General features: G+C 40.5%; 1 protein-coding gene across 4 annotated transcripts; it reads left to right on the top strand.

The window, feature by feature from the left end:
* The first annotated feature begins 950 nt into the window (after positions 1-950).
* On the top strand, positions 951-22955 carry LOC108258122 (bromo adjacent homology domain-containing 1 protein). 4 transcript variants are annotated; one of them, XM_047150877.2, is made up of 10 exons: positions 951-1269; positions 7559-7720; positions 9244-9318; positions 10888-12501; positions 14954-15309; positions 15386-15545; positions 16163-16242; positions 17381-17472; positions 17604-17786; positions 20535-22955. In XM_047150877.2, exons 2-10 carry the CDS (start codon positions 7603-7605, stop codon positions 20578-20580), a joined length of 2724 nt encoding a protein of 907 aa, XP_047006833.1. In that variant the 5' UTR covers positions 951-1269; positions 7559-7602; the 3' UTR covers positions 20581-22955. The 4 variants fall into 4 exon arrangements, with proteins under 4 accessions (XP_047006833.1, XP_053531753.1, XP_047006835.1 ...); XM_053675778.1 differs by having other exon boundaries at positions 17604-17792; XM_047150879.2 differs by having other exon boundaries at positions 17604-22955.
* The last annotated feature ends 1431 nt before the right edge of the window (positions 22956-24386 follow it).

The raw sequence follows: 24386 nt of genomic DNA, 5'->3' as shown, positions 1-24386 counted from the left end.
TTACTTGACTGGCTATAATTCTGGACCGGAATGAGGTATTTTCACCAAATTTGGGATACTTATATAAGGGCTCAATCTGAGGACAGATCTAAAAAATTACTGACTGTGACCAATTGGTGGCGCTATAACAGAACAAAACATGAAATTGGTGCAAAATATGGAACCATTGGTCCAATAGGCTTGATGAATAAATCTTGCAAGAATTGTGCTTGTCCAAGGTCCAATCAGTGTACATGAGGACAATTGTAAATCTCGGAAAACTCCGAGGCCCCATTGGTCAACGTTCGGCAGCTATTAGACAAGATTAATGAATGCCGCTATTTCTTAAAATTATCTTGTTTTTTTCTTTGATGTATGTGCTTATAGTATTGCAAAATATTAAGTAATATCTTTAAACATCTTTAAGGGCCCTAAACGGCTTGAACCCCCGATAACTGCTGCTTGAAGCTATATTTATTATTTATTTATTTTTTACAAATGCACATATAAACACAATAATTACATAAAAATGGAGTTTGATGTGTTTTTTTTAATCTAGTAGATCCTCATGAGATAAAGGCATAAAACACCAGGGTGCATAGAAAACATGTCGATAACAGGTGGTTTTGTACTGCAGTGTATTTTGCTAGTGTTTTGATGTAGTTTAGGTGTTGACATGACCTATAGTACTGTACTCAAACCGGGTTCTGGGCTCTTTATGCGTAAAAACAACTATTAAAAGGAAACACTGTAAAAACTAGTATGTATTATTTTCAGAAATGGTACTTTAATAAATAAATACAACTTTACATTTCAAAACTGAAGACAATTTCCAAGACCACAGTCATGCTGTGAAGTATTTTTTTCATATATATTTTATTATTATTATTATTATTATTATTATTATTATTATTATTATTTTAATCTTAGGAGTACTTGGAGACTGAGGTAGTGTATGTTTGAACATTTTGCTCCAACCGTCTCCAGAATGATTAGCTAAACGTAGCTTATATGTTGTGCATTATTTACAAATAGTTATAGCTTGGAAACAACAGCTGGCGCTGCTCCTGATTGGATGGTGAGAGTGTCAGGCTGCGCGTGCCTCCGCTGTCATTGGTGCGGCTGAAGTTGAGAGCAGCTTGCTCGTGCTGAAGTAGGAAGAGGACAGCGGGCAGCCAGCTAGCGTCCATACCACACACACACATCAGCCCTCTGCCTGGCCTTTTAAACATAAACCAGAACAAAAAAACAACATCTCCTTCGGTGTTCAGCAGGATTGGGTCTTTAAATGTGAGTATGGTGGATTTTTTGTAAAAAAAACTCGACTTGAAACGATACGCATTTTTTTTTTTTCGTGAACTGCACGCGACCCTTCTCGGGACGAATAGGTTTTCTGTTCGGTGAAACAGCGCGAGCAGGGCGGATTTGGCTGCGTGCTGGTGTTATTGTGCTTGCCTCGATGCGATAGGCGAAAGCAGCACTTGGTTTTAAGGCGTGTTTCTTTGGCAGTGCTCGAGCGCGGCTGAAGTGTCCCTGCACTGATGAGGTCTGTTACACCGAGGAACATCGCGGGTGTTATTTTATTCCTCCTCCTGATGGAGGCTGACGTCAGGCGAGCCGTGTCAGCGCGCGGCGCAGCGAAACGAAGCGTCGTCGTCCCCCGTTCGCCACTTAACTTTAGTTTTAAACATTTCCGCGGAGCCCACAAAGGCTTTGGTGGCATTTAGGAAAACAGGACGCTGGTAAAAAGCGGCGTTAAGGCGCTGTACGGGCTTCGCTTTTGTCGCTCCGAAGTTCACGAGCGTGCAGTTTGTCGGAAGCTCGCTCGCTCGCTCGCGGGCGGCGCGCGTGCGGTCGGCCTCATTAACGGAGAGCACGAGCTTGCACGGGTCAGGTGCAATAGCGCTGCTCTTACTGAGCTAATGATGTTTGGATTATAACAGTGATTTTGTGGCAGCTCGGAGTTACTAGATAGAAAGCTTATTTAATAAATGCGCGAGTCCATAAGGTTTTATTTTAAAAGTCTTTTTGTTCTTGACGACATTTTTTTTGCAGCCCACAATCTGGCAAGAGCAAAGAGCATGGAGGAGTTTAAATGCAGTGTCTGGAGCAACATAAATTTACATTTATTCTGTACACACATTTCTTCCACCCTGAAATGCAGTACGGCTAAAGCATTATAATGCTGAAGCAGCAATAATAATAATAATAATAATAATAATAATAATAATAATAATAATATTGGCACAACATGAGTCTATAGTCACCTGATGTGACTGTTCGGGTTGATGTAAGGGTTGTCTGGTTAAAAATGAACTGTGACTTTTGCTAGACATCTGTATCTTCTGTATTCAGTGAGCGTGTAAATGATATTCTGCTTTTCTTTTTGGAACGCTATCTTCAAATGATAACGCATGTTTGAATTTTGGTTTATTTCAGAGAGCGGTTTGTCATTTTGACAGTCCTGGCTGTTGGTAGGGCAAAACATTTTTTGTAAGGAGTTTGCTCGTGTTTATTCCTTTAGCAGTCGCCATTATCCGAAGCACTTACAATTGAGAAGAGGACACGATGAAAAGCCGGGTGCACGCTGTGCGATTTAGAATTTGGAGCAGTCCTGTTGCTTGTCGGACTGTACGAACACGATCCCCTGTGTAATCCACGTCACACTGTAGGATCTTGGCTGTCATTAATGTCAGACTGTACGACAGTCAGGACGTGAAAGAAGCACGCACGCACGCGAGAAGACTCGTACTGAGTCGGAGAAACCACACTACAGGACTGTGCCTCAAAACTTCTGACACTGCCAGAATTTAATCAGAGGAAATTTTTGATCGCAACGGCCATTGATCAGCTGTCGAGGAGCACGTCAAACTAGCGATCAAAGACTACAGATTTTGGCCTAGGGTGATAGGAATCTTTTAGGATTCTCAAAGTTTGTCTCAGACGACCAAATCTTGGCCAAAATCGTACCGTGTGAACCCGGGTTCAGAGAGAATTCTTACCGAAAGGTCAGCAGTCCTGAAATTTAAATATATAAACTTCAGATTACCAGCTCAAAGCTTTAACCACTGTGCACCACTGCCAGAGCCTTGCCGTCTTCCCTCAACCGGCATTTAACCTCTAACTGATAGTTGGTAATAATAGCTAGTTACTTCTATTTGCACAGTTTCTCAAAGTACTTTTAGAAAGCACAGTGTTAAATACAGCACCATCGTGACAAATTTAGCAGCTGATTTGACTCCTCTAGTATCGATTTGTGCTACATCGTACAGTTTTTAAAAAACTACTTCAGTCTAGTGCCTCTAAGGCACAGTCTTCACTGTCAGCCATATTAGGAACACTAGGAGAACAGAGGTGAGAACTGGGAGCAGAGCAAACTTCAGGGGTGGAAACTTTTTAAACAAAATGCGAAACAAATACGCAAGGAAGATTCAGTGTACACTCCGTATCACTAAAGTGTCGATTTCCTCGCTTGTACTATTTCTTGTGACTGTCGTGGTACCCTTTAAGTCTGCACCTCTTGTACCTTTTAGTATGTAGTATCTTTTTACTTAGAAAGTTTTACATAGTGTACCTTTTTAAAGCTTTACACTGAAAGGTAATTCCAGTCGTTGGTGGGAAAAATGTACGCCCTCATTCATTTCTATATATTTATTCATCGGGTCTAAATAACAATTCTGAGGTCCTCACTAACTTCTATGATCGAAAAACGTGACCGATTTCAGCATGTAGTCCGTCCCCCCCGAAAAAGTAAATAAATTTTCAGAAACCAGCTAGGCAAAAAAAAAAAAAAAACAAGTACACCCTTTGTAGTTCTACAATCTTTAGGAGAGTAATTAGCAGCCAGGTGTTACTAATGAAATGTTTGTAAATCATCACGAAGTGTGACAACCTCTATAAAAGCAGAACGTTGGCAGTTTCATGTTCTGTAGCACTGAGGTGTGTGTCTACATCATGTCGAGAAGAAAGGACATCAGCCATGACCTCTGAGAAGCAATTGTTGCTGCTCATCAATCTGGGAAGTGTTATGAGGCCATCTCCAAACAACTTGAAAATTCCCATTCTACAGGGAGAAGGATTGTTCGCAAATGGAGAGCCTTCAAGACAGTTGCCAGTCTTCCCAGGAGCGTGTGTCCCAGTGTATCCAAGGTCAGACCGCTAATTGCTCAGAGAGGTACATGATGTGACCTACAGGCCTCTGTAAGCACATTAAATGTTTATGTTCATGACAGTACAATCAGAAAAATCCTGAACAGGTATGGCTGTCAGGAAAGGCTGGCTAGGAAAAAGAACATGGCAGCATGATTTCGTTTTGAGAATTGCATCTTCTGGAATCAAAACGTTTGGACTGATAAGATCAAGCTGGTGTTTGGTGATCATGCACAGCGTCATGTCTGATGAAAACCAAATGCAGTGCGTTACCACAAACACCTCATATCAACTGTGAAGCATGGTGGTGGAGGGGTGATGAATTGGGCTGATTTTAGAGGCACAGGACCTGAGAGACTTGCAGTCATTGAGATAACAGTGAACTCTACTTTATTCCAGAATATTCTTGAGACAAATATTCTTGAGGTCATCTGTCCAACAGCTTAAACTAGGCTGAAATTGGACCATGTAATAGAACAGTGATCCCAAGCACACCAGCAAATCGACATCTGAATGACTAAAGAAGGAAGAAGTCTGGACCTCAACCCCATTGAGAAGCTGTTGCAGAATCTTAAGCGAGCTGCGCACAAATGAATGCCCTCAAACATCAATGTTGTAAAGAAGAGTGTGCGAATCATAGACTCCCGACAGAAAACATTTCATTCAAGATATTGTTGCTAAAGGTAGTTCTACATGTTACTGATTTATAGGGTGCAGTTATTCGTTCTCCATCTGGTTTCTGAATGTTGGTTTATTTTTGTGGGGAAAATCACTACATATTGAAATCTGTTTTGTTTATTATTATTATTATTATTATTATTATTATTACTTGAGGTTATTTATAGAAGCTGGTGAGGACAACACAATTCTTATTTGGGCCCCGATAATTAAAATCATTTTTGATTTAATTTAAGGACGTGTACTTTCTTTATCCTGTGGCTGTATGTACCTTAAATCTTGAATTAAGGCACTAATGATCATAAATCATGAATTAATCGTTTATTTAGTTATGTAATTACCTGCAGCTGGTTGCCAGTTTTGCGTCCCCCGTGGTCTTTTTGGTGATGAATTATAAAATGAATGATTCATATTTTACAGTTTATGTATAAAACAGACATTGATGTTTGTTTAATGGTGTTTTTTTGTGTGCTGATAACCTCTATCTGTTAAAACATAAATATTAGAGCAGTGCATCCTAGTCAGTGCATCCTTATCTTCATTAGCAAGCTCAAAAGTTTCCATTGACACCATTCCATCCATTTTAATGCACCGCTTATCCTACGCATGGTCACGGGGAGCCTATCCCAGGGAGCTCGGGGCACAAGGCGGGGGGGACGGGGACCCTGGATTGGGTGCCAACCCATCTCAGGGCACAATCACACACCCATTCACACACTATGGACAATTTGGGAACGTATGTCTTTGGCCTGGGGGAGGTAACTGGAGTACCCAGAGGAAACTCCACACACACAGAGCAGAGGCGGGATTCAAACCCACAACCCCGAGGCAACCGTGCTAACCACTAAGCCACCGTGCCCTCCAGCCATTGACATGTTCTAGTTCATTTATTTTATTGGACCTTATTACGGTGTCTAATGACCTAAAACAATCAACAGAGGTTTATATTGAGCTTATGCTTCAAGTCAAACTTGACGACAAGGCTAATTCCAAGAGTCAGTGCTGTCAGAAAAGCCCTCACAACACCTAAAACAGAAAATCTTGCATTAAGTGTCTTGCTGGTCTTATAATTTCTAAATATGGGTATGGAAACCTAAGTGAAAGAACAGATTTAGCAAGACTATCAGTAACACTGTAGGAGTGTGATTTCCCTTAGCTTGATGTCATAAATTTTCCTCTTAATCACAATCTTATGATCTCTCATGATCGGCAGTCAAAAGGCTTATCGAGTCATAGAATTTGAAGCAATAGATCATGTCTTTTTAATGTTTAAGAATTATTTGAAAACCCAAGAAATGTGTCCAGTAAGCGTTTCTGTTCATCATACGAAGTCACAGTGTGTCTGCTGCATTCACAGGGCTACTCAGTGAATGTCTTTATGTTATAATGCAATGCTGGCTTCTTTAACATGCCCTTTGACACTGAATGTATGCAGTGTATTCTATGGAGAAAGTTGAGATTTGGGCTGCTGTCAGACACATTTGCTGAAAACGTGCACATTTAAGCATCTATTATTTATTATTACCCAGTCAGTTGCTTACTTGAGTAACTGCGTGTTGTCCAAGTGTGCCACACTGACTACGTTTACCTGGACAGCAGTAATCTAATTATTGACCTTACTCTGAGTAAGATAATAACGTGATTAAGGTGTTTACATGAGTCGCTTTTAGAATACTCCTGTCATGTTCCCGTTTTACACGTTATAGAACATAATTAGATGAACAGCCCGCGTCATTACGTCACCGCGCCACGCCGTCCGACGTCCCTCCAGAATTTCACGTATCGACATACAGTTCGTCTTCGTTGTGGTACCGTATACAGTTTTGGGTGGTTTTATTATTTTTTTTTTACGAATGCTTTAAGTGCAGTTAATTATTTGTCATGTTGTACGTGGTAATAGATGACTGCTTGAAGCCGTGGGCTGCGTCTCAAACCGCGTACTTACCGTCTAAATAGTAGCCGAGATGCATGTATTTTTCCCCACTACAGGCCTACAGTAGGGAAGTACGCGGTTTGGGACGCAGCCGAACTCTCTTGTTCGCTTCAAAATGTTGACGACTGCCGTGCGTGATCGTGTCCTGTCGCAAAATGCGGTGAAAACTCTCACACGACGTTCATAATATGATTAAGGTGTTTACATGTCTGTAATACACGTCCATAATGCGACTAAAGCAGGGATACTCCACCTGTCTTAATTCGATTAGTGCATGCTACGAGTATGACCTTAATCAGATTAAGGTAATTAAAAATAGCCGTTTACATGGTAGTTTCTGAATCGCAGTATTGTCTTAATCGGGTTAAGAGTGCATTATTGTTGTCCGTGTAAACGCACTGAATTATTCCTTTGAATTGGGAATTCTTATGAAATGCTATGAACACCGTCTGGGTGCTATAAAGAGCCTGGTCAAGCCTGAAAAGTTACAAACCATCCAAATGTGCAGTGGGATGAGTAAACTAACTGTCTAAATTGTTTGCTGCAAACAATTTGATGGAAATTTGTTTTAAATGGTGAATAATTTCATGCCCGGACTGGCCGTCGGGAGCGCTGGGAGAATTCCCGGTGGCCTGACAACCGATTTGTCCTGCTGCCCTACTGTGTTTTATTTATTTTATATTTTTAAAACTTATTTGTTTACTTATTGACTTCATTTATGTACTCAAGTGATCCTTTCTGAATTCGGCATCCGTTAATAAATCGATACTAAACCATGAATCTGTTAGTTTTGACTTGCAACGCTGCCGTTTACCTCAGCTCCGGTGAACGGTTTCGAACAGAATCAGCAATACAGGCCGAGGATGGAGAGCAAGCGGCCAGGTGGAGCAGAGAGGGAAAGGGCACGCAAAAGGAAAGCCCTCCAAAAAGAAGCAGCGAAATGTAGCAAAATTACTGATCTGTTCAAGGCTTCAAGTGCAGGTCAGTCTCACCTGTAAATACTGCAGCTTTGTGTTCGCTAACTTAGCTAATCAAGTATTAACCTCAGTTTCACTACTAGCAGACGTTATCACTATTACTATCGTCACTCAAGATATGCTACAGGACAGCACTATCTACTGTATAGTTATAAGAAGTCATTTAGCAGACAAATTTCCAAATTTACAGACAGTACATTTAGAGAGCCCTCCATAGCCGCTTTTGAACCCGAAATGACCCGGAACAATTAATCCCAGGAACTTTTTTCAAGGGACCGTTTGGTTCCTCCAGACCTTTGTTGTCTGCGTTTCCATCGCGGTCTAAAGTACCATAAAGACTAGGCAAATTAGTCCGGTGACGTATGACTGCACGCGACAAGCCCTCGGCGATGATATGAAGCCTCGAAGTGTGCTACAATCAAACTGATTACTGACACAAAGTAAGCTGATTTTAATGATGTAATAATGTTAAATGTTTGCTCGGCTCATAAAAACACGTAGGAGGTCCTGATCGGAACACGAACCTTTAAACAGTAGCAAACGAGCTTACCACAACCAAAAGGGTGGTCTAGGAGCGCGGTTAGGATGCGGTGCTCTCACCGCCGCGGCCCGAGTTCAATTCCCAGAACGATTTTTAAAAAAAATCTTTGGATAAAGGTTCGTGTTTTAAAAACAGACAGTCTATTTTCTGAAAACTGATAACGAGACTGCAACAGCAAGAAGCATGGAGGAGATTCAAGCTGTGCTGCTGTTGATTGTGACGTGTCGCTCTGTCAAAGAGGGAATTGAGAAAACGCTGGAAAAGAGACGAGCAGTGGAAGTTAAGCGAATTCAGAACGCTCGTAATGCTAGACTTAAACAAACAGATTTTATTTCGCTTAACCCACTCGATATTTTGAAGTATACTTTTCCGTTGCGGGTGGCCGTTTCCAGTTCCCGCTGTATTTCATCCTCGGCGTAAATACTTAAGGACCGAACATCATCGTCGGTCCATCGGTCGTATTTTTTAAGAAACTCAGTCGTGTCGGTTCGAATCGTATTAATCGCACTCAACCAATCAGCATGTTCAGTGCCCAAGTCCCACCCCACAAAGTTCCTGGCTTTTGAAAAAGTACCACCTCACGAGTAGGGACATTGCGAGGGCTAAATATTTTACCCGGAACTTAATTTAGACCCTGGTCTATGCGGTAGAAACACACAGAGTACCTCCAAAAGTCCTTAGTTCCTGGGGAAAGTTCCTGCAGTGGAAAAGCGGCACATGTTGTTATTTTAAATGTTGAAATGAAAAGACACAGCTAGGGAAAACAACAACCGCAACAAAGACAAAAACACTCTCCCAAGCTATAAGTTATAAAAGGCAAGCTCATGTTCAGTGTTAGGATTTTTCAAAATAGACATTATGATGTAGTTAATATTGTACTAACAGATATTTAGGCAATTTAGAAAATTGTCTGCCCATATGTGAGGTTGGGGAAAAAAACAAAAAAAAAACCCACAAACCTTTTTTCTCCTATTTTTCACCATAAGGTGGCGAGAGTCTTCCTGGCACTAGCTTTGGTGCAGTGGTCACACTTCAGGGTCAACCTGAGATGACAGGTAGAGGTAAAATAAGAGAAATGAAATATGCTGTTTTTATATATATATATATAGTATGCTTAAATTTCAGGAATTTTAAGAATATTTAAGTCTCAAAAAAAAAAAACCAACACGTTGTTCTGATGCGATGATCAAATTTTAACTAAAAGAAATTTAGATTCTGTGCTCAGAAATGAGTGAGGTTAAACAGGTGTTGTTTTCCAACAATGTGGAGAAGGTTCTGTTCGTAGCAGTAGACCTGGTGAAGAAGTGACGGGTACATGGAGAATAGCAACAACAACAACAGCAAAAAAAAGTTCTGTCTTTTTTTTCTTTTTCTTTTTTTTCTCCCCCTCTCTCCTGCATTTAATGTACGTTTGTGAGTGGAAAGTAGAGAGTCCCTGGCAGCTTTGCATGTCTGATGTTTAAGTGATTGGCAGACCCGTGTAAGCTGATATCAATTAGAACTGCTTCACTACCTCTAGGTTACTTGTATATGTTTTTTATGGGATGGCCATACTGTGTGTAATAAATTAAATTTGGGAAAGAAAAAATACGGTTGTCGGTGGCTTCAAAATTTGTTGTGGGTGTATCAGGTGGCCTGGATGAGTGTGAGACTCGCGGCCTGAGGTTATGTCCCAGTCCAGCCCTGATTTCATGCGATAGTAGACTGTGAAATGGGTTATCGTTGTGAATCTTGGAAGTATTAGTACATCCACCTTTTACGAAACTATCGAAATAAACCCGGGATTAAGAAGCATAAGACTGAGAAACATGCTAGCGAACTAATCACAAGAGCCGCAAGAGTTTTAACCAGCTTTTCAGTTTTTAGGTTTTAATCAGGAGGTATGCGTTTTCTTATTCTAATATGTTCTGTGATTGAGTTTTGTTTGGCTATTTGTTTTGTATTTTCATTTGTAAAGAAGCAATCTCTATTGCATCCATTTCTTATTCATTATTTCAATTTTCATATATTTTACATGCTTTTGTTTAATTCTTACACACTGCATAAATTAATTGAGTTTGAATGAGTTGAGACTGTCCGTTCCCAGCATACTCAAATGAGGACATTACGATATTCACTATGGCACCGTAGTTCCTGTTGTCTGTGTGTGAACTAGAGGTGTGTGTTCTATTGTTGTTGTTTTTTTTTTTTTTTTTAAATCCCACGCCCGCAAACACTCTTGACCAATCCTGATCAGAGTTTTCTTGTTTGTACCGGCCGCCAGCGTTTTCTAAGAATCTTACTTGGCTCTGTTTCCCAAAATCTAAACAAATGTCATTTAAAACACAGTGACCCTGCCCAGGAAAAAGCAGTTACTGAAAATGAATAAACACGATAAACGCATTACGCTGTGCTTTCGTCGTCCCACATGCTTCGTAACTGAGCGCCTGCGTGAAAGTAAAAGCCGCCTGCTCCTGGGACTTTTTGTTCTGTCCTGAGGGATCCCAGTCCTAATGTACACCTCTTGTGTGAACACGTATCTGGTGTTAAACAAACAGTCTAGCCACATTGGAAATACTCTGAATACTTTATGTGGCTTGTTACAACTTGATATATTTCTAAAATATATCTTGTGTTTCTGACCCATCTAGATTCTCTTGGAAAGCATGTGATGAGCCAAGCTAAGAAAAAGGTCTCCCTCAACCAGAGCTGTGGCAAGGGCTGTAACCATGTAGATTGTTGTCCCCATGGTAAAACCATGGGTAGAGCTTGGCCTGAGCATTGTCTGAAGGAGGCCAAGGCACTAAAGCATACAACCAGTAGAGACAAGCAAAAGAGACGACAGCGCATGGAAGGATGGCTCCATGATGTTTGTAAGACAGGAGCCCAGTTAAAAAAGGTCAGGACTCTGAAGGTCGGGGCCAAAAAAGGCAAGGCAAAAGTGTCCAAGAAATTGAGGGAAGAGCGGAATAGGAAGCTGTACCCACTACGACGGAGAAGTAACAAATCAAAAGACGAGGCCTTAAGTTGCCATGTTCTGCTCACCCGCCTGGAGGGGAATGCCTTTGAACAGGACAGTGAACTGCAGGAGGAGGAGGCAAATGCAATTTCAAAAAGAAGTCGGCAAAAAAAGAGACGCAAACCCAACCAAAAGCTAGTAAACACCAATAAATCATTACATATACCACCTAAAACTAAATACGAAGCAAGTACTAGTACAATTATAGCTCAGGAGCCCCGTAAACGCCGGCTTGCCTCTCTTAACGCCGAAGCTGTCAACAGCCTGCTGCTGGAGAAAACAGATGTACCGCTAAGCAGCAAACTCCCTAAGAAACAGCGCCATGAGACAGCACCTGTTTTTAATGAAGCAGATGATGCAAATATTTGCTCCCTGTCAAAAACTGCTGCTCAAGCCCACAAGACTGAAATGTGCCAAAACCACAAGAAGGCCAAGAAGAGCAAGTCAGAGGAAAAAGACGACAGCGATCTTACACTGAGTCTGTACACTCCTACTCCTAGACGCCTCGCTGGACTCAATGCTGCTGCTCTGCTGAAGCTCACAAGCTCCACTACGGGAAGTAAGCAGCGAGTAAAGACGGACAATAAAGGTATTTGCGCTGCAGGGAAGCAGACCGCATGCTGTAAATCCCAGGCGCAGCTGCCTAAAAAACAACAACTCAAACAGGCTTTACCTCAGGGTGGTGGTGCACCATGTAAGAGCAAGGGAAGTGAGTCTAAACTGAAGTGGGAAGGACCTGCTGACTGTCACTGCTTAGCCAAACCAGGGTATCATTCTCATGGCTTGATGGGATATCCCATTAAAATGGTCAAAGAAGAGCAAGTGGAAACTGAGCTTGGTCCATGCTACTGCTGTTCTACAGAAGGCTCAGTGGAATACTGTCTGGCCCACCCAGCCCTCACCCTCAGTGCCCACCCATGCCTGTGTGCAGACCCCTGCTACTCTAGTTACTATGTTCACTTTGCAAATCATGGGCCTCGTTCAGTTTGCGTAAGTACGCAGCCACTACCTTGTGCACACAGCTCCATGTGTCCCAGCAGGGTCCCTGCGTCAAAGCTGCTGTCCTCCTCTGTCTCCCACGCCTCAGGAATCTCACACCCTGCCTTCTGCAGTTCAGTGCGCCCTCCGTGCTGTAGTGAGAGCTGCAGAGTTGGCAGTTACACTTTCAGCGCTATGCAGCCTGTCACCAGCAGGGCGTGCTCTTATGCTACAGGCTGCTCCAGCTGTAGCCATCCAATCAAAACAGGTAATATGTAATAAAGGAACTGACTGACAATAAAAAAAATCTGATCCATGTCATATGGTGACATTGTGGTAGAGCCATTTGGGGGTTCTGTGGCATGATCCCTTGGGGCATACCTATAAAAAAAAAAAAAAAAAAAAAAAAAACAGTCCTCAGTGGCTGTGAAGTTTTTCAATCATCCAGGTTGTTGTAAGGATTTGTGGTATATTTTTGAAAACTTATCTGAAGTCACTTGCTTCATCAGTTGTATTATTTTCTACCACAATTTCATTTGACTTGGGGGTGGGAGTTCCATGTACAGTGAAGGAAAAAAGTATTTGATCCCCTGCTGATTTTGTACGTTTGCCCACTGACAAAGAAATGATCATTCTATAATTTTAATGGTAGATTTATTTGAACAGTGAGAGACAGAATAACAACAAGAAAATCCAGAAAAATGCACGTCAAAAATGTTATAAATTGATTTGCATTTTAATGAGGGAAATAAGTATTTGACCCCTCTGCAAAACATGACTTAGTACTTGGTGGCAAAACCCTTGTTGGCAACCACAGAGGTCAGACGTTTCTTGTAGTTGGCCACCAGGTTTGCACACATCTCAGGAGGGATTTTGTCCCACTCCTCTTTGCAGATCTTCTCCAAATCATTAAGGTTTCAAGGCTGACGTTTGGCAACTCGAACCTTCAGCTCCCTCCACAGATTTTCTATGGGATTAAGGTCTGGAGACTGGCTAGGCCACTCCAGGACCTTAATGTGCTTCTTCTTGAGCCACTCCTTTGTTGCCTTGGCCGTGTGATTTGGGTCATTGTCATGTTAGAATACCCATCCACGACCCATTTTCAATGCCCTGGCTGAGGGAAGGAGGTTCTCACCCAAGATTTGACGGTACATGGCCCCGTCCATCGCCCCTTTGATGCGGTGAAGTTGTCCTGTCCCCTTAGCAGAAAAACACCCCCAAAGCATAATGTTTCCACCTCCATGTTTGATGGTGGGGATGGTGTTCTTGGCGTCATAGGCAGCATTCCTCCTCCTCCAAACACGGCGAGTTGAGTTGATGCCAAAGAGCTCCATTTTGGTCTCATCTGACCACAACACTTTCACCCAGTTGTCCTCTGATTCATTCAGATGTTCATTGGCAAACTTCAGATGGGCATGTACATGTGTTTTCTTGAGCAGGGGGACCTTGCGGGCGCTGCAGGATTTCAGTCCTTCACGGCGTAGTGTGTTACCAATTGTTTTCTTGGTGACTATGGTCCCAGCTGCCTTGAGATCATTGACAAGATCCTCCCGTGTAGTTCTGGGCTGATTCCTCACTGTTCTCATGATCGTTGCAACTCCACGAGGTGAGACCTTGCGTGGAGCCCCAGGCTGAGGGAGATCGACAGTTCTTTTGTGCTTCTTCCATTTGCGAATAATCACACCAACTGTTGTCACCTTCTCACCAAGCTGCTTTGCAATGGTCTTGTAGCCCATTCCAGACTTGTGTAGGTCTACAATCTTTTCCCTGACATCCTCGGAGAGCTCTTTGGTCTTGGCCATGGTGGAGAGTTTGGAATCTGATTGATTGATTGCTTCTGTGGACAGGTGTCTTTTATACAGGTAACAAACTGATATTAGGAGCACTCCCTTTAATAGTGTGCTCCTAATCTCAGCTCGTTACCTGTATAAAAGACACCTGGGAGCCAGAAATCTTTCTGATTGAGAGGGGGTCAAATACTTATTTCCCTCATTAAAATGCAAATCAATTTATAACATTTTTGACATGCGTTTTTCTGGATTTTTTTGTTGTTATTCGGTCTCTCACTGTTCAAATAAATCCATCATTAAAATTATAGACTGATCATTTCTTTGTCAGTGGGCAAACATACAAAATCAGCAGGGGATCAAATACTTCTTTCCCTCACTGTAGAACCCTAAAGTGTTTTTTGGTTTGTCCCTCTTGGAAAAGACTTAACCTTTCTACTTAAAACCCTGCAACAGAAGGTTTGCCATTTGGAAAATGTTTCAGGTATAACCCCTTTAAAAGAGCCCATCCAAAGAAGCCTTTTTTCAGTGTACTATTAAGCAGTAATTAACACAGGGATTTTTTTTGGTACTCACCACCTGTAGCACCTGTTACCATTGATTTTCATTGCCAACGGGTGCCACTGAATGTATGATGTGTGATTGACGGCATACTCCAATGCATATTGATGCATAAAATATACGCTCCACCATTCATTAAAACACTGTAATGAGTTTGAACGTTTGACAGAAGGTATTCTGGCTATACATGCCATTGCTAACTGTACAATCTACTGCTAAAAATGTGTAAGGAGAGTTCACAGAAAGCCCTGATTTATCCAGCATTGCAAAATAATACCTTTTCTGACAGATGCCAAAAATTCCTTCTTTAAGTAGTCTTTTTGAGTCATTTGTTGGTCATACTAAACACTACACTGCATTTTGCTTGTGCAGAAGGCTACTCTTCACCTCAAGGGGATCAAAGTTCCTCTCTGCTCGTTCCACCAGCCCTGCCCCTTTCTGGCTGTCCGTTGCCTAGACTAAACCCATCCTCCACGGTTCTGCCACGTCTCCTGTCCACTCTTTCAGACAACAGACAGACAGAGGTCAGGCTTCAAGGGCCAAGAGAATGCCCTCAAAACACCAAAACACCCAATGGCTCTATTGGTGCAAGACCTACAAAACTGTCACAGAAACAGCCAGCGCCCTGCCCAGCAAGTGCCAAACAACAGAAAAAAGTACATCGCCACCGCACCACAAACGGCTGGCGCCCTTTTGGAGAACCCACAGAGAAAGAAGTCTATATCGCGGTGAGTTTTGTTCCCCTGTTGGTTAGTGTGGTTTGCCCTACAAGAGCATTCCCAATGAAAATTCATTGTTGTGCAGGGGGAGGACATGACAGCACTGCGACAGTGTTACGAAGGAGTAGAACGAGATGGAGAGGTGATTCGGGTCAGAGACACGGTGCTGTTGCGCTCCGGACCACGAAAGAAATCCTTACCCTATGTGGCGAAGATATCAGCTTTGTGGGATGACCCTAAGACAGGTGAGAGAATGTTTTCTATTATTATCAGCACTCTGATGTATTTACATGAATATGTGCCGGGGAAATTCTGTTTTGCATTTAGACATGTGGTAGAAGCTGCCTTTGACTTAATGTAGCTTAGTTCTTCTGAGTTTCATTGAGGAAATGAACAATTAGACTTGCTCTCTGATAAAATGTTCCTGTGTAGCTGTGGTTGGTTTTTTGTGTGTCCATAGGAGATTACTAAAAGATTAAAACTGTACTGGAGGACACTAGTTCTTAGCAGTTCTCCGCTTAAGTGAAAAAGGCTGTGCTTGATATTCATGAGTCATGTACACACTCGGACAGTAGTGGAAGGTTACTGTAGTGCTTGTGGTGGTGGTGTTTTTTATAACCGATTGTTAATATCACTAAGCTGCTGATTACGGGAGGCGTGTTCATGCATGAAATGTTGATTCGTAATAAGTATGTGGTCATACCATATGTGAAATACCAGAAGCAAATGTTTTTGAAAATAAACTGCCGTGTGAATTTCTGAATGTTAAAATTGCGTCATGGCCAAGTGTACCGAAGTTCATTTCGTGAATGTTGCTGAAGAATTTGCTGCGACTGACCTTTTTCGTTTCCTCTGTTTTCAGGAGAGCTGATGATGAGCCTGTTCTGGTACTATCGACCAGAACACACACAGGGAGGAAGAGATCCCAGCATGCACTGTGAGGTGAGACATTCACTCATCCCAGACAGCTCTGATGGGCAGCTCAGTAATGTTTTTCCTTATTTTTCAATGTAGTAATCACATCCTTTAGCCACTTTTTTTATTCTGCATTCAGCTTTGTGCTGCAGTACACTTCTGTGTAGTTGTTTTAGAAAAATTGCGATGTTCCAAAATAAAAAAAAAATCTAAAAAGTTTGATTGAAAGCAGTGACTGCTATTTCCGATGGTTCAGATAAAATGTTGAGAAAATAGCCTACATCCAATATTAGAGTTCTCTAATATATAGTTGAGTGCAAAAGTTTTCACCCCCACCCATGCGTTCTGGCAAAATAAAAGCAGAGTAGACTTCTTTTTAACCTTTAAAAAAAACCAAAAAACTCCAAATTAGTTTAAAAAAAAGTAATTAGTTCAAATGAAATGTGGGTTTATCACACAACACGGCAGTACATGAGACAAAATCAACAGAAAATGCTTTGAAAAGCAAGAAGTTATGTTTTGTCATGCCCCATCAGTCTCCTCACCTGAATTGAAGGAGTCAGTATCTAGCTGTTATCTGCTATCTGGAGTTAGAACAGACATGTTCAGGATGAATCTGGATCAATATCACTGCTGAGGAGCTCCAGAAGCTGCTTGCAGGTATAAAGGCAATACATTTGGGAGGGGAGAAATCCAAAATTTTGAACAGAACTCATTTAGATGTTTTTCAGTACCATCTATGGGTTTTTTTTTTTTTTTTTTTTTAGCATATATTATTCAGCAAATCTTGTTACTTGTATGAAGGAAGATCTATGAAAGATAACACACTAAATGTATTGTATTGTATTGTATTGTATTGTTGGTATACAAACATTGTGTTTTCCTCACTCCTCAACGTTATGCAAAAAATCAGCTGCATACCTATATCGAAGTCTTCCACAGTCCCAGTTATAGCTAATTAAAAAAAAAAAAAAACTGTCTTCAACATAACTTCTAAAAAAGTCTCGTGAAAGTCTCGTGCTTCAATTCTTCTGCTATCTTAATCTAAAGTTAAGCAAAAGGTTTGAGGTAAGCACAAAGCAATATACGCAGCAGCGTTTTGGAAGGTTTTTTTCCCCCCATGTCTTGACCACAGTTTAACTTTTGCCTCTGCAATTGTTTCCAGAATGAAATATTCGCCTCTCGGCATCAAGATGAAAACAGCGTGGCCTGTATTGAGGACAGATGCTATGTTTTACCTTTAGCACAGTACTGTAGGTAAGATATTTTACTGTTTTACCGGGTAGGTCTCAATTGAATGCGCTAATCAAAGGTATTATTAGACGATCTCGTTCAGCAGCCTGAAAGAATATCCCAGCGTGAGAGAGTCTACTGTCTTTCTGTTGTAGATTTTGTGCCTTGGTAAAGCGCCGCTCAGAGGGTGTGCCCGACAGCGTTCCCATGGTGCCCCGGCCCTCTGACAGTGCTGTCCCCACTCACCGACTTGTGCCCGACGACGTTGATCCTGAACTGGTTTACCTATGCCGCCATGTCTACGACTTCCGCTTCGGCCGCATACTGAAGAACCTGCAGTAAGGGTGCGAGCCTGCGTGCAGCGTGTGCACACACACCTGCCCCTCGTTAATGATGGAAAGCCTTCATACTAAAAAGATCCCTGTGCAACCTACTGGCCTTTTTGTTCTGAAAATCCTGATTTTATTGTTGAAAACATAAATGATCAGTTTTCGTTATTCTTCGCTCAGGAGGGTAGACCTCAGGGAGGTCTGGGGCTGTTGGACAAGGTTTATTTTGAAACTGTCTCCACATTCCCAGAGTGGCAGCGTCTAATCTAAAGCGAGTGCTGTAGAAGAACGAAAATGACAGCTTTATTGAGTTCTTGATTAGATTTTTGGAAATTCTCTGTAGAAATGTGGTTTTTATTTGCCCTCCCATTTAAACGTCGGAAGGGGTTCTATATTTCTCTTTGGCGATTCGTCTTGTACACTGGACCACGACACTAGCAGGGGAAATTAGACGAAGCTGCCATTTCAGATTCAGAGTGTAATCAAATGCAATTTCTTCAAAGTGTTGCTGAAATCGGCTCAAACAGAGACCTTAAGATAATCTAGCGCTCCTGTTTAGGAGAGTCGGACTATTCGGATGAAAAAGAAAGAGGGGGGAAAAAAACGACAAAGTAGACAGACATTCTTGTTTGTGTTGGGGCAAATGCTTTCCGTTCCTTTCTTTATATGGGACTAAGTGTAGTAAATTGTATCGTTTCATTGAATGGGCAAAGTGACTCTTCAGTCCTCCAATGAAATGTCTGCAAGAGTAGACGCTCGTCTTTTTCGTTCTTCTCACGTTTTGTTTCATCACGTGCAGGCCACTCTGTAACGTTCGTCCTTTTCGTTCTTCTCATGTCTTGCTTTACGACATGCCGGTCACTCGGTTGGCAGCTAGTTTTGACCGAAACCTACAAGAATTGAACTATACTAAAACCAAAGGTCAGCTCAGTGCTAATGTCTGTCCTCACTAACTAAGCCCCCGAAGATCTGTGCCCTAGAACTCCAGGGTAGGAGAAGCTGACGCTTGTTTTTTTTCAAGTCAAGATGTTTGATCATGTATCGAGTAGAGATTCCTAAGACTTATTATTAATTTATTTGACACATTGATTTGATTAAAATCCTGCATGTATCCATTTCCCCTTGCGTCTAGTCACCCTAGTGAAATTGCACTAATCCCATTCCTTGGTTTTTCTTTCTCCCTCTGCCACCAATTCAATTTTACATTTAGGTCTTCCTTTCTGATTCTGTCACCGCCGTTCATGGCAGTGATTGGTTCAGCAAGGAAGTGCACAGGAACGCAAAGGATGTCTTTTTATAGAATTTTTTTCATTTATAGCACAACAAAAGAATAAACAAATAGCTAATTCTAACAAAAGGAAAGTCATACTATTTTGGCAGTTCTTTTTGTTAAGTTATATGTCCTCTCGTCAACGTACACGTGTGACGTACCGATCTAAATTCAGCTTTTACACCTGTTAATAATTTGCTATCTCTGAATCAGAGTGAAACCGATACCGTCGGTTTCACTTGCGATCTGTTTTGGTTTGCGTTCCCACTACACGTAATTAAACAAACCAAAAAGCTTTTGCGATATTGATTTAACCTTGGTCACGATTTTCCTTTTAAAAATGCAACCCATTGACTTAGAAAAGACAAGAAAACGTGCATTTCCATCCTCGCTGGTCGAAGAATAGTTTAGGTATGATGATATGACCAGCTGTGCAATCGTGAAAACTCGGGTGGACGGCGGATTTTTGTGTGATTCTGCAGTAACACACAGTAAATAGTTAGAAAAAAAGAAAAAGCCATAACAGTACATTGGGATATAATCCTTTAACAAATCGGTTGTCTAACGTTCATGTGGCAAACATTTTCCTTGTTAATGCTGCTCAGTGCTCTAATTTAATAACCTGCTATTTGACACTTCGTTGAAGGCCTATGTAATGTTTTTGGGTCAAAATCTTCGGTTGTTTGCATTTCAGCCAAAACCTTTCAGTGGCAATCTTTAATAAACATAGTAAACAGATGTCAAATATATACTCCTCTAACGTTAATAATGAGGAAGGGGGCCGCAAGTCATTCCCGATGAAAACATCGATTGACTCGTCTCCCATTTTATTGGGGAGAAAACACGTACTAGTGTTCCTTTTCCTGCTTATGGAAGCCTCTGTTCGCTGAGAGCTCGAGGGTTGGAGCACATTAAACCTCTGCCACTCTGGGGAATTTTCATATCCGGGGTTTTTCTCTTTATAACGACGAGTCAGGAGAGAGTGTGGCAATATTCCAGTTTTACTTCCACGGACATAAACACAAGAAAAATATGCCAACTTGGAAAAGGAAAAAAAAAAAAAAAAAACTGCCATCACACACACTCACAGCCCTAACCCCCACCCCAAACTACAATACCCACAATGCAGTGCATCTAAACGTGAACCTTCTACTGTCTAACACTAGCATACGGCAATGTTTTTGTGGAGCTCCTATGCAAAATGAGTAATGGCTGTCAGGTCTGGTAATATAATATAATATGCGTCTTGGTGATGTAATATCGTGTAGGGATGATCTCACACAAGCCAGCTGAAAAGTGTGTAAGGCTGAAAACGCTTTCATTGACTGGTCTGAAATATGTCGATTTAACAAAAAAAGTGCATAGTTACCACAGGAATCCTTCACACACGAAAGGCGCTAAATAAATGATTAGGTAATTATATGAATAAATAGTTTCAAACGTTTTGCCTATCACATTAAGCAGTTTTTTTCCTTTTTATTTGTCAGGAAAACATCCAGAACACATGGCATTTCTGCAGTGCTACAGCTCTAAACGCCGCGTGTGTGAACGCACTCTGCTCCACTATCCGTTGAAGCTTTTATTGTCCTCTAAACCTGAATTCTAATGACTATGTGAATCTAATTGTGTTGGTTGAATCAGGGCCTATGTGCTTAGAGAAAAATCTCTTCTTATATCTAAACAGTAGTGACCTCTAAGCTTTTGAACAAAAATGAGTAATGATTAGCACTTTTTAGATTAGCTAACGCTAGTTTATTTGAAGTAGTTGTCAGTGTTTGAGCTTAAGATTAGGAATGCTTTTGGTTTGCATTTTTAATGCTTTACCCATAAACCATATCCATTATCATATATGAATTATTGACATGTTGAACTGTTGTACAGTGGGATCAGAATTTCTTCAGTAAGGTAGCTTAGATGGCTTTCCAGCATTATTATTATATATATATATATCTATATTATATATAAGTGTATGTTCAATGTGTGTGAAATACCCTGAAGCTGTTTTATTCCATTGTATCATTGGCACAGATTTTGCTGCAGTTATACCTTGATCAGCAGGTCTTCTTTAAAACAAAAATAGATATAATAATGATATTGTGGTTAAAATGAAATGAGGTTTTTTTTGATCCCACATTCGTTTAAAAAAAAAAAAAGGGAAAAAAAAAGAGAGGGAAAAAAAAAGGTTTCTGTTTTTCAATTTCTCCTGCAAACATGAGATATTTTATTAAGGCTATTTCTAAAGGTAGAATATGCAATATATTTTTGGGACTATTTTTGAGGAATCTACTTAAATCAAATTACTTCTATTGTTTTAACCGATTTAACAATCGTTTTGATGTGAACTATAAATTGAAAATAACCAAATAGGCATACGCTAAAACATGGGCAGTGTTCCATTTTTTTTTTTTTTTTTTTTTTTTTTTTGGTTAGATTGGAATCCAAAGGTGTGGACTACTCGAGAGCCGTTCATGTAGAAGAAATTTAACTGTACATATCTTGATATTATCGAAGAATCACCCGATCATGTTTCAAATAAGACGAAATGTTGCACAATACATTTTTATGACTTATGAGTAACTATATTTAAAGACGTTATTTAACATTGAGTATAGAAACGATATAGATATCTATATTTCAAGTAAACAAGTCATCTTGGTTTTAAAGTGTTTTGAAGTGCTGTTGCAATACTTGTCAGTGAATGCCATACTTTTTTTTTTTTTTTTTTTTTTTTTTTTTTTTTTTTCTTTTATAAATTATGAAATCTTTGGTGAAATGATTAAAAACTGAAACTGTTGTATTTATGGTGTACTGGGCATCAAGGGTTAAAGACCAAAGCACACTCTTCAACTGGTGCCCCTTTATGTGTATATTGCATCTACATGGGGTTACCCTGTACAACACTGCAGAAAGACTTTCTGTCACAAAACCAATCAGACAGGTACTTGAATGATCTGTTTTTAAGAGTCAGTTTTGTAGTCTCTTATAATATTGATTTGACATGTGGCCTTTACCCATTTACTATGAGTTGTCTTAGTTTGATTTACAGGAAACGGGCCAAATATCACTTAATTACACTTGTACAAGGAACTTGTTACAAACATGGCAGGAAAAGTAAATGAACTTGAGAATGCTGTACTATGAATACATTTTTGAACAAGAACAGCAGGTGACCGAAGAGTCACGACACTGTTCGTTTGGTCATTGTGAGATAGTCTGCTGTTTTTTTTTGTTTGTTTGTTTTGTTTTTTGTTTTTTGCGTTTTTTTTTTTTCTTTTTATCTTTCATTTTCATCATAAAGCCTGTGCTCTTGAGGTGTCCTGAACACCAGATGACCAGTCTGTGCCAGGAAGGCCTCTCGAGTGCAACGGCTCCTCATGGAAGCCTCTGCAGCAAGTTTTTCATCACAGTGGTCAACTTACCAGATTATCAGGAAATTCAGACTCAATCCTTTTTGCAAATATTTAAAAAATAAATAAAACTTCTATATGCCAATTTTCATAAGGAGATTAGATTGTCTAAATTGATTTATTTACATTCTATGTAAGTGGTTGACCATTTTGTTGCAGTAAAAATTGCTGATATGCTTTTGTACGATTCAGAATTCTTTTTAAAAACCGTGACCAAAAAAAAAGGTTGTTTTTTGTTTTTGTTTTGTTTTTCGTTTAATTCCTTTACCCTGACCAATATTACATTTAATGTTTGTTTGTGTTGCTAGTTTATTGCTTACTGCTAACATATATTTTGATAGAATAGAACAGTGGTTAAACAGAGGTTATTTTTAAATGGGGCCGGGGGGATGTGTTTTTATCAGTGTCGCTAGGTCATGCACTTTTTTTAATGACAACAAGAATCCCTGCTGATTATTGTCAAATGAAAGAGTATTTATAAAAATCTTTTGTTAAAACCTGTTTGAAGTGTTTTATTGCTTTTTTTTTTTTTTCACCAGCGCACATGACTGTGATACATGGTCAAACTGCGGGGTTTTATGGCTTTTTGGTCTTCTACGTTGTCTTAGCAGATGTAAGCTAAAACGTCCGTCTTAATAGTAAAAGAATGCAATTAAAACATTACTTGTTCAGCCTGGCTGCTTCCAAAATAAGAGGCAAATTTTGATGTCTAACTACGACCAAGTTATTTTATAGTGAGTGTTGGAGAGTCGCTGAGCACAACACAAATAAGATAAGACTTTATTGATCCCAAGGGGAAATTTGGAGTGTTTCAGCAGCATCCATAAAAGACGAGGCGCAAATACACATAAGAATAAAATAAAGATAAACTATGATGAAGTAAAAATAATAAAAGTACAAATATAAAAAATTTATGTATAGCATAGATCTAAATAGTACACCTATATATTATGTATCGTATACGTCTATAGATATTTTACGGTGTAAGAAGCACATTATATTGTGTTGCAGTTCTATACAGTGTAACAGTTATGTATACAGTATTATCCACAGATGAGGTAGCTTCAGTTGCTGTATTGTATCCAGTGCAGGTAATGCACAGCTGTACAATGAGGCATGGATAAAAAGATGGATTGGAGTGCAGAGTTGTTCAGTCTGATGGCTGCTGGGAGAAATTACCTGCTAAAGTGCTCCTTCCTCTCAGTGTACTCCTCTGTCCCTGTATTATGGAGTGGTGGCGGTGGTGTGAGGGGGTTCTTTATGATCACTGACACCTTTTTCAGGATCCTCCTCTCTGCCACCATCTCCACTGTGTCCAATTTAGTCTCCAGGACTGAGCCAGCCTTTCTAATGATCTTATTCAGTCTGTTAGTGTCCTTTGCTGGAATTCTGCTGCCCCGGCACACAACAGCATAAAAGATGGCACTCGACACCACAGACTCATAGACGGTTCTCAGCAGCTGGTCCTTCACACCAAAGGACCTCAGCCTGCTCAGTGTTCCAGTTCAGTGGGGTTGAGGTCAGCGATCTGTAAAGGCCACTCAAGTTCTTCCACTCCAACCTTGGCAAATCATGTCTGCATGGACCTCATTTTGTGCACAATGACACGGTAATGCTGGAACAGGTTTGTGCTCCTTAGTTCCACTGAAGGGAAATTGTACAGCTACAGCATACAAAGACATCATATTAGGGTGTGTGCTTCCAACTTGGTGGCAAGAGTTTGGGGAAGAACCACATATGTGTGATTTGAACAATTGAGGAAAATGTTCACAGCATATTTATTCCTATTGATTAATATATTTATACGTTGCAATTTTAGCAGCATTTGCAACAATAAATGAAAAATTGACGTCGTATGGAGGAATACTCCAGGAGTAACTACAGTTTAACCAAGTGTCTTTCTACCGTCTATATGCAACAACCAACAAATAT

The sequence above is a fragment of the Ictalurus punctatus genome, chromosome 25, assembly GCF_001660625.3.
Source record: "Ictalurus punctatus breed USDA103 chromosome 25, Coco_2.0, whole genome shotgun sequence".
Lineage (NCBI taxonomy): Eukaryota > Metazoa > Chordata > Actinopteri > Siluriformes > Ictaluridae > Ictalurus > Ictalurus punctatus.
The sequence above is the reverse complement of the archived record's forward strand: the minus strand, read 5'-3'. Positions and strand labels throughout refer to the sequence as shown.

Bases quoted from the DNA above. Each gene is read 5' to 3' on its own strand.
- LOC108258122 (XM_047150877.2), top strand. From the start codon at position 7,603: ATGGAGAGCAAGCGGCCAGGTGGAGCAGAGAGGGAAAGGGCACGCAAA. The intron at 12,502-14,953 runs GTAATATGTAAT...TTGCTTGTGCAG, and splicing joins TAGCCATCCAATCAAAACAG to AAGGCTACTCTTCACCTCAA. The intron at 16,243-17,380 runs GTGAGACATTCA...AATTGTTTCCAG, and splicing joins ATCCCAGCATGCACTGTGAG to AATGAAATATTCGCCTCTCG.